The sequence below is a fragment of the Fulmarus glacialis genome, unplaced genomic scaffold, assembly GCF_000690835.1.
Source record: "Fulmarus glacialis isolate BGI_N327 unplaced genomic scaffold, ASM69083v1 scaffold10203, whole genome shotgun sequence".
NCBI classification, from domain to species: Eukaryota; Metazoa; Chordata; class Aves; order Procellariiformes; family Procellariidae; genus Fulmarus; species Fulmarus glacialis.
The window spans coordinates 7663-26393 of NW_009204877.1; the positions used below are offsets into that span (position 1 = coordinate 7663).

The 18731-nt window shown below is 42.3% G+C and overlaps 1 protein-coding gene across 1 annotated transcript; it reads left to right on the forward strand.

The window, feature by feature from the left end:
• Positions 1–3581: 3581 nt before the first annotated feature.
• Positions 3582–18422, forward strand: SERPINB5 (serpin peptidase inhibitor, clade B (ovalbumin), member 5). The gene is made up of 7 exons (XM_009575160.1): positions 3582–3716; positions 9455–9629; positions 12199–12336; positions 13397–13514; positions 14931–15073; positions 16539–16706; positions 18030–18422. The coding sequence occupies exons 2-7, from the start codon at positions 9456–9458 to the stop codon at positions 18420–18422; spliced, it is 1134 nt and encodes a 377-aa protein (XP_009573455.1). The 5' UTR covers positions 3582–3716; position 9455.
• Positions 18423–18731: the final 309 nt, after the last annotated feature.

The window sequence follows — 18731 nt, forward strand, 5'->3', positions numbered from 1 at the left end:
AAACGCCTTGGGAAGAAAGAGAAAAGAGAGACAGCTTGTTACTGTTCAGTTTGTGTCTCTCTCAATGGAACCATAGAATAACACTTTACTATCATGTTATTTTAATTTCAAAATAACTTGTGGTTTATAACTGTCGGTCTGATCTTTGCTAGCATTTCTTATGAAAATGAAAAATATTTTGGCTATGGCTTATTCCTGTTGCTAAATAGTAATCTAGACCCATGTTATTTGAGGAATACGAAAAGTTCTGCTGTGTATACCTGTTTACAGACACTGCAGTCTTACCCTTTGAATTTTTCTAATTGTGTTAAAATTGTAGGTCACTGAATCAAAATAAAAGTGTACAAATGATCTCCTATCATTGGCTTCCTTGCAAGATCCAAAGGTTACTGTGAAAGCTGTAACTTGTTTAGAAGACCTTTCATGTCTGGCAGCGTAGAAAGAATGCAGCAGTTTGTTCTACTCATTATTCAGTCCCACTTGTGTATGATTTCCCGTATGGCCTCCAAAGCATGACAGCATTAATTGCAATCAGACGTGCACTGAGCATTAGTGAGTTTGGGGAAAAAAAAAAAAGACTACAGTGGATGCTTTGAGTCTCTGAAATAGTTGAAATAGTTCTTCATGCTGTGTTGAGCAGCAGGAATATCCCCCCAAATGAGCTTGTCCAAAGAGCGGAGAGAAGGAGGCTGTTTTTCTTTCCTTTCCAGCAGCATGTAGGAACAGCGTTCCGAGGAGGTGTTCAGAGGGAGTGGCGAGGGGAGCCGGGGAGTGGGGGCAGAAAGCAGGCTGAGTAACAACAGAGTCACCTGGCTGGTTGCATCCCTTCTGCAACAAAGCGTGTCCGGCTTGCTGGTTCATAGGTGAAGACACACATACGTAACTGCTGGATCCTAGTGTCCAGCAAGGTCTTAGTTTGTGTTTTTCCTTGGGCTATTGAAGACCTGGAAGAGTGAGGACAAGAGCTCAGTTATTAATTTGTCAGTAGACTGTAACTTGTCTGTGTTACAAGGCTTCAGACTTTAATATTCAAAGTGTTCCATGTCAAACACCCATTGTTTCTACCTTATTTATTTACCTTATTTTCTGAGATAATATCACAGTAGGAGGTGTCCAACTCACAGGAGGCTTAAAAACAGTTTTGATTTTTTGATAAGGAAAAATCCTGTTATTGATTCTATTTTTTTTTTAACTTGGTGATAGAAATACAGGTCGTAATAGGTGTGTGTTGAAAATACTCTGAGATTAAACTGAACAAGACTAATTTAGTGAAAGGTAAATGCAGGAGACAGGGAAGCTGATGCAAGTAGTTGTCAGCCAGTCAGACTGAGAAAGAGATGCTTCTTATCCCTTGCAAACCTCAACTACCTGAGGTTAAGCATCTTCTACTTTTCAAGTTAGCATCTTCTGCTTTTCCACATCTTCCTGGTTGGGCTATAAGTAAGACTCAGTCATATGTCAGGAATTCCCATAAATATGAATAAGAAGGTACTGGGAAGTCACAGTTATTTTAACATTACCTCCAACAGCAAATGAGCCCAGAATATCCATTCTCAGGGGAAGCAGGACTGCCTTCTGAGCCACTCAGTTACCAGTGCCAGTGTGGACTCCTTCATTTGAAGCATCACAATTGCAGCAGTGATTATTAGTTTCATGGCACCATGACCAGAAATAATTAATTTCTCAGCAGTAACTAGGCCAGGCTGAAGGATTCTGTACAGCTACGTAGTGCCAGACCTCAGCTATCACAGAGCAGTTATCTAGTGGAGGGTAAGTGATGTTTACACACCTCCAGTGTGGCAATGTAGAGTCCTTTCCCTTTTCCACCGTCCAGCCTTTAAAAGAAACCGATGCACCTACTTATATCTGTATTTCCCACCTATCACTAACAAGGAAATGGATCTGGTGGGTTGTGCTGTCTCTGTTAAGGCAGTCTGGCTGTTGTCCACTTCCCTGCAGCTTATCCAGAAGCTCCTGAGCCAGTTCACAGTGACCATACTTGGTAGACCTCGGTCTGAAGGAAAGTTTGCTCCTGCAGAGACAGCGATGTTTGGCTGTAGATTACCTGCAGACATCTGAGAAAAGTCTGGCAACCAACCTTATTGTGGATTTTCATCAAAATTTCTTTTACAGAAGGCATAATTAGATACATAACAACGATGGCCCAGATGGCACAGTTTAGTTGGCTGGCCTGTATCTTATTTTAATTGCTTAAACATATCCACACCCTGTCTTTGTTATGAATTCACTCACAGCAAAGCATACAGATTTTAAATTTGCTGTCTGGTAATGATGGAGGGTGAACCCCATCTGCATCACAGCAGAAAGTAAAATATAATTTCCTTTGGGTAATAAGAGCTCAGGAGCCTTTTGGAAGGACACATGGGTAGGACGTGATCAGGACGCCGTGGCGTGGCGTGATTTATGCTCAAAGCAACACAGGAACGTGTCGTTCCAGAAGGAGATAACAGCTCCTCCATTCCCACTGTCACCGAGGAGGCACCGTGTCAGTGAAAACACATCCTTTGGTTTCCTAGCCCTTTCATTTGGGCAGCTGGGCTCACCAGCACTGCAAACCTGAAAGCAAACTCAATTACCTTGCATTTGCCTTTTGTAGCCTAAAAGTATGCAGGGCCACCTGGGGTTACTGGGGTGTGAACCTGAGCTGTGCCTGCGGTGTGGCACACCGATTCCTCATGGGGACCAAAGTGTAGCCATGGCTTCCCAGGGAGTACTTGCTGGTGTTCCTCACTGCAGGCGGCTCAGCTGCCCAACCGCAGAATGGTGTGGAACAGGGGCAGGCCACCTCTTCCTTTCTAAGGACTGCGTACATCTTTTAAATAAAAATAGACCTGGTGGGCTGCACCATCACCTCTCCCTCTCACTTTCTTCCCCCACCCTGTCATGTTCATCAGTAGTAGCGTGGACCATATGACGTGAACCTAGTGGTCCCCGTCCTGGAGGTGAAGGGATGGGATGTCCCCTCTGGCTGCTTCCCCTGCAGAGGACCTGGCTGCCTATGGGACGAAGCTCTTGTATTACAGCAACAAGAAGGGCAGATATTTTCCCTTGAGTGTTAACTCCAGTCTGACCTAGGGCTTTTAAGACAACCAAATACACACATATGCCCCTTACAAAGGCAGAGTTAAGAAACTGTCTTAATGCAGATGCAGATGCAAAGCGCCCAGCCACACACTCCTACTCATTTTGGTCGTCTTCCTGGGCATCTTTTTCACCATTACAATTTTTCTGCAAATAGCGGCAATTCCAATGTAACTTGGAGTACTGGTTTTGCTCAGAAGGTCTTTTAATTGCTCATCCACTCCTGTATTCTCTCCTTCGTAGTCTTCGTTCGTTCTTGTCTGTGCCTTTTGTACTGCTCTTGCTGAAGGCAATGCACACAGGCTGCTCTTTCCTGCCAGAGCTTGTTGTTGTCTTCAGTAGCTGGGCAGGCAAAGACAGCTCTGGTGTGAATCATTTTGCTCTTCCAATGTAGGAGTTGCCATGAAGAATGATTAATGGCAGAAAAAAAAAAAGAAAGCGAGAGTGAGAGGGAGTGTGTGTGTGCACAAATTAAGGTTGGGAAAGTGGGAGTGGTGTCAATGAGCAGGCAAGCTAAGAGAGTCTTCTGCTCGGCAAGGTTTCACCACGGGTAGCTAGTTCTTCGTGCTGTACCCATTTCATTGATTCGTTTACCAGGATTATAGCCTTGCAAAGTAAGTACAGATTTTTTTCTTCCTCTGCTACTTTAATTCATGCCTAACTAATAGTTAACAAGTCTCCATCGTGAAACATAATCGCGTAGAGGGGTTGGGATAAGGAAATTTGTACAAAAAGATGTCATGTGGAATTAAAGGAGCAAAAAAGCCTTCCCAAACTACAACATTTTGGTTTCATCCCCAAATTGCTGCATTTGCTAGGCTATATTTCTCCCCCCTAAAAAGTTTCATTGGAAGTGGTGAATAGGATCTGGCAGGTGAGACAGCAAGGGCATTAGGAATTATTAAAATGTGGTGGTTTATTGCAAATGGCTTTCCCCATATGAGAAAAAGCAGGTTGTGTATGATGCCATGAAAATGCTCCATATGTCAAAGTAGGAGTTAGACTGTTTTGTAAGTCTCTGTTACAGAGGAATATTCCTCTCATTTTCTGCAGAGGTGTGTATGCTCTGCTCTTCTTTGAATTATTAATCAAGTGAGTAATCCGCACTTGTTTAAAGTGAAGGGCAGGAACTTAGGTCCAGTAATTACCGATTTATTTTAAGTGTGACCTTTTAGTTTGAAGAATTCACTGGCTATTGAGGTACAACAAAGCATATTGCGGTGGCTCATTTCTCTCCTTCCTGGAGTGACTTTCCCTGCTATATTGCTGACTGTGCTTTTTCCTCAACCATACGAGACGCTCTGATCCCACATCAGTCTGATGTCTTGCGTTCCTCAAAGAAATGTCTGTTCAGAGGAAATTGTGTCCTTGTTGCGTAGCCAGGTAGTCTGCCAGGTGGATAGTTGTCATTTGGATAGAAGTAAGAAGAAAAGGCTCACAGAAGTCTTTTATTTTCTTTACATTTTGTGTTTGCCGAGTAAGAGCTGAAGTGGGGTCATGTTAAATGCTTGAGCTAGTTTCAAATATTAATGCCTGACTCGTGAAACATGCATGTGGGTTGTTTCATATAATTTATCCTCTCGGTGGAAGTTTGTTTGAACTGGAGAGACTACAGCGCTGGCACTCACAGCTCCTGAGCTGTAAAGTCAATACACCCCCCCCAGCACTGGATGGCCAGCATTGCCCATGCTTTATCTGCCACAGGTGTCTTCTCCTGGAAGGACCGCTTAACCAAGATAAGAATAAAATAAGTACTTGTTCTGCTTTATGGGATTATCCCTACCGTATAGCTAACTTGACTTGTCAGACATTTCCACACAGACATTGCTATTCTCCTGATTATATTTTTAGAAGATAAGCTATATTTAGCTTTTCTCTTAGTAAGCAGATAGTAAACAAAGCCTCTCTGTTGTTTTTTTGTTTTGTTTTGTTGTTGTTGTTGTTGTTGCATTCAAGAGTGACTAAGCAAAAATAGTGTCTTATGCCAATAAACAAGTTTTAGTCAGTTTTTTTATAACTGGTTCAGTAGCCTTTCAGCTCCCTTCTGTATCTGAAAGTGTTTCTATAACGCTGTGGCGGAGTCACAGTTTTAAGCAAAGCTGGGTGGATCACAAGCTACCTGTGCTTGGAAGATGCCCCAGTGCCGCGGGCCTCTCTGGAAATGCTGACGTACCGCTTTCCCGGGAAAGGAGGGACTCAGCAAGAATCCATACAGCAGGCCTTTTTAAAATTTCCTTTCCAATTTTTCGACTCCTCCCTGTTTGAGGGTTCCCTGTGATTACTGACTCAGGAGCTGCGTCTGATTTCTAAGACTGCTAATGGGCAACCAATGGGCTTTCCTCTCGCTGGGAGCCCCAGCCCTTCTCACCTGACGGGAACCGGCTTACTGGACTCACAAGGCTTGGGATGCTCAAGGCTTTAACGAGATTTAAGATTTTTGTAATATTTAATACAGTAAATTCTTTTCAAGAATACGAATGTCATGAGGTCCTAAATATCATACATCATTAATAAATGGAGCATAAAAACCTGACTGACCAGGTGCAGTTGAAAAAGATGGTGGAATAGAGATTATTCTTTGCTATCCAGCCCATCATTCAAGGTTAACGGCGAAACTGAGCTTTTTTCTTAACAAAATGCGCTGAATGGGCGTTATTTCAATAGTTGCACTAAAAGAAAGAGACTATAAGAATGGAGAGCTTTACCACTACCAGAAATATTTTCACTCAGCACAAAAGAAGCTGTGAGAGTATGAGCAGTTACTAGATGAACAGGAGGTAAATAAAAGGTTCACCACAAAATACCTCCCGTTTTCCTTACTGGAAAGGAACATCGAAACTTTGTAGAAAGTGATCCAGCGTGAACAGTATCAGAGTTACCAATGAGGTCAGAAAAGAAGAGTTTTTAAGCCCTGGTACAGCTTTGCACTGGCATGAGGAAGAAGAGCTTCAATTTTGCAAAATTTCCTGTTTTATTTTCTTACTCTGAATCTCTTGCAACCCAAGGAAGCGAAACACAGGTAGCACATACAAATCTTAAAATCACCCTAAGTTTGCCAATAAAACTGAAAATACTAACGTTAGAATGACAGCGTAGCATTTGCAGTGTTAAGCCAGAAAGGAACAAGAAGTGTTTTTAAGCAGTTATGATTGCATATTGATTTTTAGCCTGTAAGGAAGATCCAGAGGCCTAAATAGAGTAACATCAGGTCAGCCAGTACTAAAGAATGATATTCTACCCCACTAGCAAATAAGATTTTTTTCAGCTGAACTGCATGCCTCGTTCTGCATTGTGAGATTCTTCATATTATTGTCTTCTTGAGGGTGCTAGATTCGAATGACACCTTCTTGGTTCCCTGGGTAATTTTCCACCAGCTCCTCAGTAAGAAATACCTGGGCAGTTGGTACTTGCCCCAAATCTTCAAATTTTAGCTGGGGGCGGGGGGCAGAGAGAGAGAGAGGAGACAAAGTATACGTATACATTGTGCGTTCATGTGTGAATGGTTGAGTTAATGGGAAAGATAAGATAGGGAGCCTGTGCAAAGGAGTTTATTTAAGACATGCACAGGCACAAAGGTGCACGTCTGGGATGAGCAACTGCAGAGAGGCATTTTAAAGGATGATTTTACATTTGCTCCTTTGCTCCTCTTGTTCTAAGTTACTCCCTCATCAGCAGTCTCAATCCTTCAAATTTGTTTTAACTGTCTTTTGCCACTGTTCTGCCCAAAGCTCCCCTCCTTTAAGGTGTGTGCTGAGCCCATGGTATCTGGCAAGCTTGACTTTTCTGGTAATTAGATGCTTTCATGCATGAGAAATTGTGACTACGTAAATGAGGTAGATGGTTGCAGTGCTGGTCTGGTGCTTAGTTCTCCCTTTACACCCATGAGATCTCTGAGACGCGTTTCCTGAACCTCACTCTGACATCAGCTAGACGCCTGCTGACACTGTAAAATGGGATCTCACATGGATAATCTCTCTTTACCAAGCAGCTGCTGGGCACTGCCAGGCTACTGGAAGATGGACAAGTCCGGCCAGATCCATTCTGAATTCAGGGTTCTGGCAAAGCCTCTAGATGTTGCGAAGCATACTCCTCTATATTTTTATGTGGGGATAACTTTCTTCAGTGATATATATTTAATGTTTCCCCTCTTCAAGACAAATTCCTTTTTTCTTTCCAGTGGGAAGGGATTTGTTAGCAAACAGTTTGGTGCCAATAGCAACAGTCAGAACATTTTGCGAGAGTGCAGTGCTGGTTAGGTGTGCTTTTCAAACATGGATTGAAAAAGCCTTGGTTTTATGCCAGCATCTTTTTTTTTTTACTTAATTAGATTGTGCAATGCATTTCAGTAACCTTTTATACAGAATCTTTTAGCCTGAAACAAACCAGTTGCCAAATAAACCAGTTGCCTTACCAAATAGATCCAAGAACATGTATAAGTTAATTAAAATAAAAATAAAGACATTTATTTTGTAAACGGCCTTCTCTAATCAAACAGGCCTTATGAGTAAATCAAAGTGTTTTCTCTATTGTGTCGCAGGCAAATTATACACCCATTCTGTTACTCCCATAAAAATGTATAAATACCACAGATTATTTGGAAGTCGTTCACTGCTGTCAAGTACCACAACTGCTCCACAGCATCTCTGTACAGTAGTGTCAGATGTTCAGCTAAGTTTGGGCAGTATGACACATGCACTCGAATAGGAGATTCTTCTAATTCAAAATGCCTTTCCAAACCGGGATGAGAATGAATGGTCAAAAAAGGTACCTTGCTGGAGACAGTTCCCTGCCCATATGTTCTCTCTTCCCCTTTCCGTCTTCTCATAACTTTCTGCTCTCACCCAGTGAGATCTTTCCTTGGCTAGAATGCAAATGGTATGAACTAGGCAAATAAATGTTTGAGACTGCAGTATTAAGTAGTCAGTTATTGGAGAGAAATCCCTGTCCTTAAGGTGTTTCTCAAAAGATTAGCAAACTTGCTACCAATGTAAGAGATAACTGTTTTTCCTTTTCATAACAGGATAAAATAGGACCCCTAGATCTTCAATGTCAGAGCCTGAAATGCAAATGTAGATAGGTATGTGTCTGGATAAGAACACACCTTATAAAATCATCCCTCCACACCATATTTATTCCACTATTTTGCCATTTTTCCTGGAGTGAGCAATTGCTGGAGACACCTTTTAGGTTCTGTGTGAAATCTTATGCCTTTTGAAGTCTCTCCCAATATTCATCTTTTCTATTTCCTTTCTCTCTCTGTCAATAGCTTTGATGGAGCTGTTTGACGTTAATTTTAACAGATTGCCCTTTTTTTAGGGATACATGATATTGGGGGCAGAGTAGTGCCAAATTCACTATGCCAAAGGGGTCGTCTTCTGTGTGCTTGCTGGTCTAAAGCCAGACTTGTGCTATTGACTGAAATTCTGTGGTTCACCCTTGTTAGCTTGAATCTACACGAACGTGCTTACACCAAAGTGCAATTTCAGGTATGTGAAAGCAGTCTGGAAGATGGGAACACTCTCTGGCTTTCCCAGAGCATAGACTGCAACTGACCCTTGGGCACCACCCTTCCCATTCCTGACTGCACGGATCATCTAACAGCCCTGTGGCAATTGCAGTTATTAAGAACGGCTAGGAAAATATTTGCAGTTAAAACAGTGTAAGTGATGAGTGGGCACACAGCAGTATTTATTTAGAAGGCCTCCTTTAAGTTTCTAGTACAGTCTCAACCTACAGGACCAGACAGCTTTCTGGAGACTTCTAGCAAGGCTAGGGAGAATGGGGAATCATCCCTTAGAGGAAGGACATGTACCAAAGCTAAAGCTTTAATGAACAATTAGCCATGAAGCAAGAGACAGGAAAGATTATTAAAGGCCTGTCTGAGAGTCAGGAGAGCCCAGAGCATAGGCAAAGTACCTTGTAAGTTGGCACATTTTAAGAGTATCAATTAAAAACAGATTAAATTCATATGTGATCCAATTTGACTCAATATGCGTGGGTCACCTTGACCTACCCAGATTTCCTCAAGTGCTCCTGGTAATACTGGCTCCATGTAACACGTGGCATTGCCAGCTGTCACTTGAAGATGATGGCTATTACTGAACCACTCACATTTCCTTGGTTGGACATGGATGAGACCTTCCCTGCTCCTCAGGAGCTGCTGGTGTGCTCTGAAGCTGAGTGGGCTTGATCAGGTCCTCCCCTCCTCTCGCTGTAGGTTCAAGCTGCCCAGTTCCCATACTGGTGTCCAGCCTCCTTCAGTAAGGAAATCAGGGCTCTGACCCAGCCCCACCGCAGCAGGAGGTAGAATTATACTCTGTGAATCATCTCTCTTCTCCCTTTTCTGTTTCAGAATGACGATGGACGCTCTGCAACTAGCAAACACTGCCTTTGCAGTTGATATGTTCAAAAAACTATGTGAGAAGGACAAAACAGCCAATATTATTTTTGCCCCACTGTGTACTTCAACGTCTCTGGCTCTGGCATATAAAGCTACGAAAGGTGATACTGCAGACCAAATGAAACAGGTAAGCTGTCAGCATCCTGTTCTGTGGCTGCAAAATTATATGGCTGTTGGAGGTGGTTCTCTTACTTATTCTTGTTAATATTCTGCTGGGTGTCTGGTTCCCTTGTAAGCCAGGCTGCAAACCATCCATCCAAAATTCCTGAATGATTCCAGACTCCATGGCCCCGCACAGCAAAAGAGGTTGAAAATCCGGCATAAAGAAAAAGCTTTCTCAAGCGCGTACAAGGTGGAAGGGGACATGGCAGAGTCCTTAACAGTTGCGTTAAAGGCTTGTCTCCTTTTAGCGTAGTGTTGATTGTGGCTGCAAGTCATAATGAAGATCAGTGCATTTGCTGGGTAATTGTTTTTTCGTTATTCAAGAATACCTAAGCTTTATAGAAATGGAAATAATTTTGCCATTATCTGTCAGCAGCAAGTATGCTTAGCAGCCCTGTCACTGACATTTCCCCTTTCTCCTGCAATACGGCTAAGAGGAGGCTAATGCAGTAGAAGAGGGCACAACGTGAATGTTTCTCCTTACAAGCAGCTCATGTGTTCGAGGGGTTTCCAACACCACGATGCAGCATGGCAGTCATGATGCAATCAGTTTATCAAGCTCACTCTGTGATGCAGGGAGGCAGCCTTGCAGCCTCTTCTGCTGCCTCCCTGTGAGCAGAGATTTGCGTAGTTCCTTTTTATCCCAGCGAGGATGCCCACGGTTTCTGCAGTTACCTAGAGGTGAATAAAAAGCAAATTCAGTATGCATTTATATGCTGATTATCACCTTGCTCTGAGGGACCTTCTACATATTTGAATACATTTTCCCTCCTTTGGGAATTCCTCCCTGTACTTCCTCATTCATTGAAGGTACCCCCGAGCGCAGCCTCCTCTGCCCCCGCTCATGCCACAGATTACAATGAGTCCTGTGCTACTCACAGAGGTGCAAAGCAATATATCCACAAAGGTCTTCTTGGCTTTGCAGATTTTTCCAAACAGGATCGTTTTTAAAAAAATTTTAAAAATGAACTCTAGCTCTTTTTTTTAAATTAATTTAAATGACACCTTGCAGCTTCCTCACCATTTCAAAATTCAAGTGCCAGGTTTCTAATGGGACAGTTCAAAGCATTAACCTGTGCTTAATTTCATTTTCACTTGTGTCTGCAATTTGCTTTGAACCATCCCATAATAAGCTGATGTACACATCTATAAATGGAGTTCTGTTACACAAGCGCATTTATGTTTCATATTTCTCAAGTGGTATATAAAAAGTGCTGGCTACAGATACTAAGGAGAACTTGGTATGTTTTAAAATGTAATATCTCCTATTTTGCATGTCTGTTCTAGCTTCTGCCTGCCCCTGAGTTCATGCTTGGGTTTTAAATACTAGATACTAAAGGAGCCAGCTTGGCAGTCTTACTCTGGAATATCAGTTAACAAACTTGTGCTAAAAGCTGTCCCAGGTAGAGAAGTTGTAGTAGCATAGCTTTCTCCCCAAACATAGCTTCCAGGTGCAGAATTGTTTTCTGCAGTTAACATACTGAAAAATAAAAGCGTTGGAGGAAAAGGAAGTAGGTTGAGAAAGTTGTTTCTGAGGAAATGGCCGTGGAGTTTGGCTGTGAGGGATGTGCTGTTGCTGTGTCCTTGGGAGCTTATTTCCTTCTGCTCCCGCTGAGCAAGGAGAGGGGAGGACACTGAAGGGTGGTTAAGGCAGAGCAGCAAATTGTTGTGTCTGGGAAGATAACGGTGTGTTCAGGGAGAAAGAGCAGGAGTGAGGGACAAAGGGAAAAGAAGGTTGCTATTTGAATTTGAGAAAGATTGCCTGTAATGAAACAGCTACCGCTGAAGACCCTGTAATAAGCAGGCATAGAAGTTCAATTCGTATTTACAGGGTTATTTCAAACAAAACCAGCAGGAACCTCTCCCCTCTGGTGCCTAAAAGCAGTGAGTTTTAGGTCACCCCAAAACTTCCTAGAAACTGGACCTGTCATTCCCAGGAGCTGGGATGTGGCCATGTGTGGGTCAGCAGCCCTACCTCCAGCTCATACTTTGTCTACCAAAACAGACATAGTTATCTGATCAATTTTTGCTGAAATATCGTGTGATGTCATGTGTCAGTCACAGCAATCAGAAAACTTGATGATCTATTAAGCATTTTTAAAGGCGTAGCCCACTTCTGGAAAGGAAACTAACTGGGACCCTCATTTATCTGGCTTAAAAGCTCCAGGTTTTTGGACAGGAATGTAAGTTTGGTGAAAACATTATGACTCCATACTACAGAGTTTTAATCAACTAAGCCGCATCACCAGCACGAACAGGTCTATTGATTTCTTTGGACTGCTCACAGTAAAGGAGTGTGCGTGTTTGGTTAAAGTTCTGGTAGGATCAGGTTTTTAGATTTATGTGAGGATGTCAAAGAAATAAATGATTTCTGAGTAACAACAGCAAGAGGCTGTGTTGTTAGCTTAAATATGAAAAGCCACAGCTCTGGTCACAAACTAGCATTATTTTTTGCTAAGCTGTTAGGAATATTTAGATGTTTAGATAATAAATTAAAAAAAGATGCTCAGTGTTTCATTATGTTCTTTTAACAGGTACTCCATTTACAGGATGTCAAAGATGTTTCTTTCGGGTTTCAAACAGTAACTGCAGATGTTTCCAAGCTCAGCTCTTTCTTTGCACTGAAAATGGTCAAACGGCTCTTTGTAGACAAGTCTCTTAATCCTACCACAGTAAGTACTGCAGAAAAGCCCCGGTGCTATGAATTGCTTGGCCAGCATGTTGATGGGTTATGGTGTCAGACTTCAATGTTATTTAAAATAAATTCTCTCACTTTTGGCTGTTACTTGACTAGATTCAGATGATGAACAACATAATATTCTCTGCTGCCATGGAAGTCTATAGGAGGATGAGTGTGCTGCTTGACCCCAAGCTGTGCAACTATTACAACGTTTGTAATTCTATCATTAATATGCTTTAGGTCAGTAGGCTCAGTAGGTTTTGAATGCAGTATAACTTCTGTGCCACATCAAGGTCTTTGCATTGTAAGTATGAGTGAAAAGGAGTTTTAAAACAAGTTGGTGGTGCAAGTGTGTGTCCAGTTCACACACCCAAGTAATTACTGCATGAACTGTAGTTTCCTTAATCTGTCTGAGGAGGCAGAAGCCTGGCTATTGAAACAACGCAGGTGAGGAAGGTGGTGTTTGGCCTTATAACTTATGGACCTTACAAATAACTGAGAAAAATGTTGCGGTTTTTTTTTTCCCCAAAGTTGCCTTTGAATAGGGCCCCAAGCAAGGACAGCATCAGCCTAAAAGTGATGTTTCAGAAAACTCAACGTGCTTAAGTGATGTTGTAATCAGATTGCCTGCTGTTCAGCCTCTGCTACAGCAAAGGCCAATACCCATCCACAGCAATAAACGTCTCATCTGGCAAGGACAGACATGATGTGAGCAGCCCGTGGCCTTTATCTCAGTCCTCTCTCTTACCCAGGTCTGGACTGGGGGTTGGTTTATCCTTTCAAACTCTGGCAACCTGCTCACTCTTGCAATACCAAAGTTACTTTACCTGCTGATGTAACGCCCCCGGACTGAAGACACCCTTGGGAGCGACGTGCTGAATGCAGCTGTGCATCCTGGTTGTCACCCGCTGTTACTCGGTAGCGGTCCATCATAATAAACTCCCCAGCTGCCCCGTGGTGAAGCTCGGGATGCTGATGTTGCGGGCTGTGTAAAGAGCCATTGAATGGATGGCATTTAACCAAGGATGACTTTGGTAACTTGTGTCTTTCAGGACTTTGTCAACTCCACAAAGAGACCTTTTCCATCTGAACTGGAATTAGTGGAGTTCAAAGAAAAAACTGAGGAAACCCGACAGAAGATCAACAAATCTCTTTCAGAGCTAACTGATGGTGGGTACAGCTTAACCTTGGGGATGCTCGTTGCCTCTTTGAAGAAAGAGATCTTTGTCCTCGTGACACCTCTTTACTAATGCTTTTAGAAATAAATACATAGTGAAAGCAATGGGACTAGACCTATTATTTGGATTCATGAGGATTAGCAACGTCAGCCTGTTTTGAAATCACTAACTTTACTACTGCAGCATTTCTGAAGGTGGAAATATGAGACTGATCTTGCATTAGCCTTGGGGAAAGCTGCTGACAGCTTTGACTGCAGCAGGAGAGTTTGAGTGCGCGACAGCTCCTGGCTGTGAAGCTTCACAAACATCTGACATCAATACGTGGAACCCAGGCCGTGGTTTCCTTTAAAAGTTTTATTCTAATGGGAAGTATTTTCTGGACTCAGGCTGTTAATTAATAGTGCAGTCAGCTCAGCTGCTTTGCTGCTTTTGTCAGTAAGGGTGCCACAGGTGGATGTGCGGCTCTTATTTGGAGGTGCCTTCCTGTGGAAATGGGGCTGCGGACGCTTCTCCCGCAGTACTGCTGAGCCACCAACCGCTGGGCCGAGTCCCAGGAGATGCACATCCGTGAGCGTGAGGGTCCCCGGGCAGAGCCTGCCCTGCCTGTGGGGGGCAGAGGTCCAGCCCTGGCCCGTGCGAGCATGCAGCACCCATAACCGAGCCTATTTGCAGCCTGCGCACAGGTAGCGCTGGGGTCGGTTGCTGCCTGTTGCCCTCGTGTGGTACAGATTCGAAAACATGGGTGCGTGAGTCACCCCTGGTCCTTCCCAGGCTGGCACAGGTGCCCGTGGGGAAGCACCTTGTGCAATTCGTGTGTGAAGGCAGGACTTGCCTCCCCAGTGCTCTGAATTCAGTGTCTTTTATGGCAGTGCTTGAACAGGTCTAAAACATAGCGAGGGGGACATAACATTTTCATACTCTTTTTGAAGTCCGTAGCAGTATTTCGTTATGAACCGTAATCAGAGCAGTATTTTTTGTTATTGTGGTTAGTTTATTCTCATCTATCACTCTAGAAATGAGTAGCTGCTAATCTGGAACTTCCCTTCAAGTCGGGCTCTCCAAATGACAAACGATTTTTCGCTTACACCTGTTAAATTTCACTGAAAATTCAGTGCTTTCTTTAAGATACTAAACAAAAACTATAGACATGTTTTTGATTCTATGCTATATAAGCCAAGAAAAAAGTGTCATTTGGAAGATCTGTCTTGATCCCAAATCCCATTTCAAACATTAAACTGCAATTTTAAGTAAGTGCTTCTTTTTGGAGTTTCCCATTAGAATTAAAATCTCCTATTGGTGAGGTGCAGGACACATTTCAATTCAGTGAAGTGTTTCCATATTCAGTTGAAGCAATTGATAGATTGATAATGTATTGGTGAACTAACAACCAGCTTAAACCTGTTCACAGGCAAAATGGAGAATATTTTGAATGAGGATAGTGTAAGTGACCAGACTCAGATCCTCCTAGTTAATGCAGCTTATTTTGTCACAAACTGGATGAAGAAGTTCCCAGAGGCAGAGATCAAAGAATGTCCTTTTAAAGTCAACAAGGTATGTTCTGAAAAAAAAAGAGAGTACTGTTTCCACTCAATAAAATGCAAACTTTGAGCAAAGGAAATCCCAATAAGAGAAAATGGGAAATGTTTATTATTACTATGGCATTCTTAGACTCTTTATCTAAACGTATATGCTGTTGCGAGGGTCCCTAAACCAGATTGCTTGTCATGTTGTTTTAAACTTAGCCGGTGTTTTCACATCCATCTTTCAAAGGCTGAGTGTGAAAACAGACTGTCCTGTTAGTATATTTAGACAAAAGCAGCTGAGTACACAAGTGACGAGAAGCCGCCATTGCCTGCAACAAGGGGCTGCACATTCTCATGGGTAGCTGCTTCCAAGAGATTGTAGCCTGTACCAGAGGCTGCATCCCAAAACCAGCAGGGGTAAAGCACAAAACATTGCATGTCTCATGGTCGCAGAGCTAGTGAAACATCTGTACACGAGGTGTCCTTCGGTGCCTGGCCCTGTGCTTTCCTCCCCAGGGATGGCACCCCATCAATCTCCCTCTTTACAGACAGGCTCAGGACTGCAGCCCTCTGCGTATCGGCCCTGCTTAGCTACTAGGTCCAAGTGGGTGCAGCACCCATGGCTCTTGCCTTCAGGAATCTGTGGCCAGCGGTGAATATTGTGCAGCTTTAAACCAAGATACAAAGCTGGGCAACGTTTGTGAGATAAAGAGATTATACTCCAAATATATATGTGTGTGTATATATATATGTATGTGTATGAGAAATGTTGGAGTTTCAGGTTCACTGAAAATATTCATAAATTACCACATCAGCCACCAGTTTCAGCTAAAGAAGTTTTTAAAATTATACAATAAACAATAAAATTTTTAAGTGAAACATCTCAATTTTTTTTCCCTAAAGTAACATTTTTCTACTGAATTTGAATTTTAAAATGAGTTTCCAGGTGAACAGAACAGTTTGTAAATCTTCCCTATGAAATAAAGAGTTTTGTTTTGTTTCATTCATCAAAACCAAAGACATATGGCTTTAGGTAAGCCTGAAATTTCTTCTTATTCTGTTTCAGCTTCTGAACAAAAATATCAGTTATTCATATGAACAGCTTGACCTTCACTGTTGAGGTGTGCTCAGTGCTTTACACTTACTGGCATTACGATGCCCTGTAGACGGTATAGTTTGTAGCACTCAGTGAAACAGGCATGAAGGGCCACCGATATTAGGTAAATTTCTCTTTTAAGGCACATCCCCAATATGTTGCTATTGTATTAAGTAGACTTCTGTTCCACTTTTCTTTGGAAAGCTGCCTACTGTAGAGAGCCAACAGCTTTCACTATAAGAGTCTCTTAAAGCTCATTTCATTGCCTATGAAAGCCAACAAATTCCCTGATGGTAACTCAATGTACCACTTACATGCCAGCTTACAAACTTTTCTCTCTTGCTGTCTTAGTTGTGAATGAAAAGGAATGCTAGATTGTTTCCTCTATGCTTTGCAGACTGAAACTAAACCAGTGCAAATGATGAATCTGGAAGCTACTTTTTGCCTGGGCTATGTAAAAGAATTAAATGTTGCCATCCTCGAGCTTCCATGCCTTAACAAACATATAAGCATGCTCATTCTGCTGCCCAAAGAGATTGAAGATGAGACCACTGGCTTGGAACAGGTGAGAGAAAAAAAAAATTAGTATGATGCTTCCCTTGGAAACAGCCCGCTTGTAATGCCGCATGCTTATGGAAGGTTTTTGTTATTTAGACGCTATGTAGAAAGAAACAGAAAGTAAGTTTCCTCTGAATTTACCTTCTCATTCTGCTTCTCTGTTCCTGATGTCATATTTGTGACATCATAGTTTCCACTGTGGCCTAGTGTGAGGTTGTGAACAAGACTTTGTTTTGAATAGGGCCTGCACAGAAGGCAGCGTAAAGTGCAGAAGCGCCCATGATGTACTTTAGGAATCTGCATCTATTTGAAAATCTGGCCCAAAAAATTAATTTTCATTTAAAGATTTTTGTTCTTGCTATAGTAAAGTGCTTAAACTCATACTTACCGGGTACTCAGTAGTGCTGACTTTATTTACTCTGGTGTCCTCTTTTTTTTCAGTTGGCATATATCTGTGATTTTTTTTGCTAAGGTCTTACACTTCTCTAGGTTTTAATTTTGAGCAGAGGTGTCTGAAAAAGAGCCATTTTTATTACAATTGCACAAAAATTTGAAGAAGAATAGGTCATTTCCTAAAAACAACTATTTCTTATGTCATTTCTCTATGGAAATTATAGAACATATTTTCACCTCTCTTCAAAATTTAAGGATTAAGAGATGGATGATCACGCAAGTCTCCTTTGTAATTTGCTGCAACTGGCCATAAATTTTCAAGGCAGGAGGACTCTGCCCTTGCAGCTCTAAGGTACATTTATAGGTAGGAGTAAATTACAGAACACGCGTATCTTAAAATGCAAGTGAGGCCATTTCTAATACCAATTTGTTGCGGCCTCGATTCTGCCTCCTCACCCCACAGTTTTTAAAACATTGCTCGAACAGCTGCATGTTTGATTGAGATCAGGCTCTGGACTTGGAGTCGACTTCTGTCCCAAATACCAGCAATTTCATTACTGTGTAGGGTCAGGAATCAAGACTTTTGGATCTGCCAATTGGCCGGGTGTAGGCTGGGTAGGGGCTGTCTTTCTCAGGTTCCTTCATACAGTTGTTGAGGTGATTGCGTATCAAAAGCTTGTAAGGGGCTAATAGTCAGAGCATGTGCGTTCAGTGGCGTTGCTCAGGAGGCCTGTCCTATGGATTAAATCATACTTGCATCAATATGACTGAGAGTATGTTAACCCTGAATGCTACAGTTGTGAATTCAAAAGCAAAGGTAGCCTTTTGGACTTTGTTTTTTGGGGCTTGATAGGAATGGGAAGTTCAGGAATGGTCTTTTTTTCTCTCTCTTTCCTTGGACTGCTCATTAATTTCCTCCATTCCTTTCTGTCTTCAGCTGGAAAAGGCACTCACCCCCGAGACATTATTACAGTGGACCAATCCCAGCATGATGGCCAACACCAAAGTGAATGTATTTCTTCCAAAGTTTAGCGTGGAAGGTGATCATGACCTGAAGCCACTTCTAGAAAGCCTGGGCATGACAAATGTCTTCAATGAGAGCACATCAGATTTCTCTGAGATGTGTGAGAGCAAAGGTGTGGTTTTGTCGAAGATCATCCATAAAATCTCTTTGGAAGTAAATGAACAAGGTGGCGAGTCCCGAGAGGTACCAGGATATCGGATTCTGCAACACAAAGATGAATTTAAAGCTGACCATCCATTTATCTTTTTGTTTAGGCACAACAAAACTCGCAACGTGATTCTTTCAGGCCGATTCTGCTCCCCTTAAGCAGCGCGTATTCATTATGAAAAAGCACAATTACATTTATGGTGGTGCATGTTCCTGTAAAGCTTGGCATCCTGGCTATCACCTTTGAAAGGAAATCTAAGAGGTTCATATATCAGCTGGGTAATACAATGTACTCTACATATGCAGCAGAATTAATTTATCTCCTTATGTTTCATCCCCTTAAGCTGAAGGATTCCCGCTGTGAAGAACACATCGTATTTTACTGAGAAATATCCCAGCCTCAGCAACAAGTGTATTTTGTTCCTCTGTGACATTTTTTTCCCCAAAACGAAGTGAATTGAGAGCCTG

Excerpts from the sequence above, each read along its gene's own strand:
- SERPINB5 (XM_009575160.1), top strand. The coding sequence starts at position 9,456 with ATGACGATGGACGCTCTGCAACTAGCAAACACTGCCTTTGCAGTTGAT. Across the intron at positions 13,515-14,930 it reads TCTTTCAGAGCTAACTGATG|GCAAAATGGAGAATATTTTG; the intron begins GTGGGTACAGCT and ends ACCTGTTCACAG. Across the intron at positions 15,074-16,538 it reads GTCCTTTTAAAGTCAACAAG|ACTGAAACTAAACCAGTGCA; the intron begins GTATGTTCTGAA and ends TATGCTTTGCAG.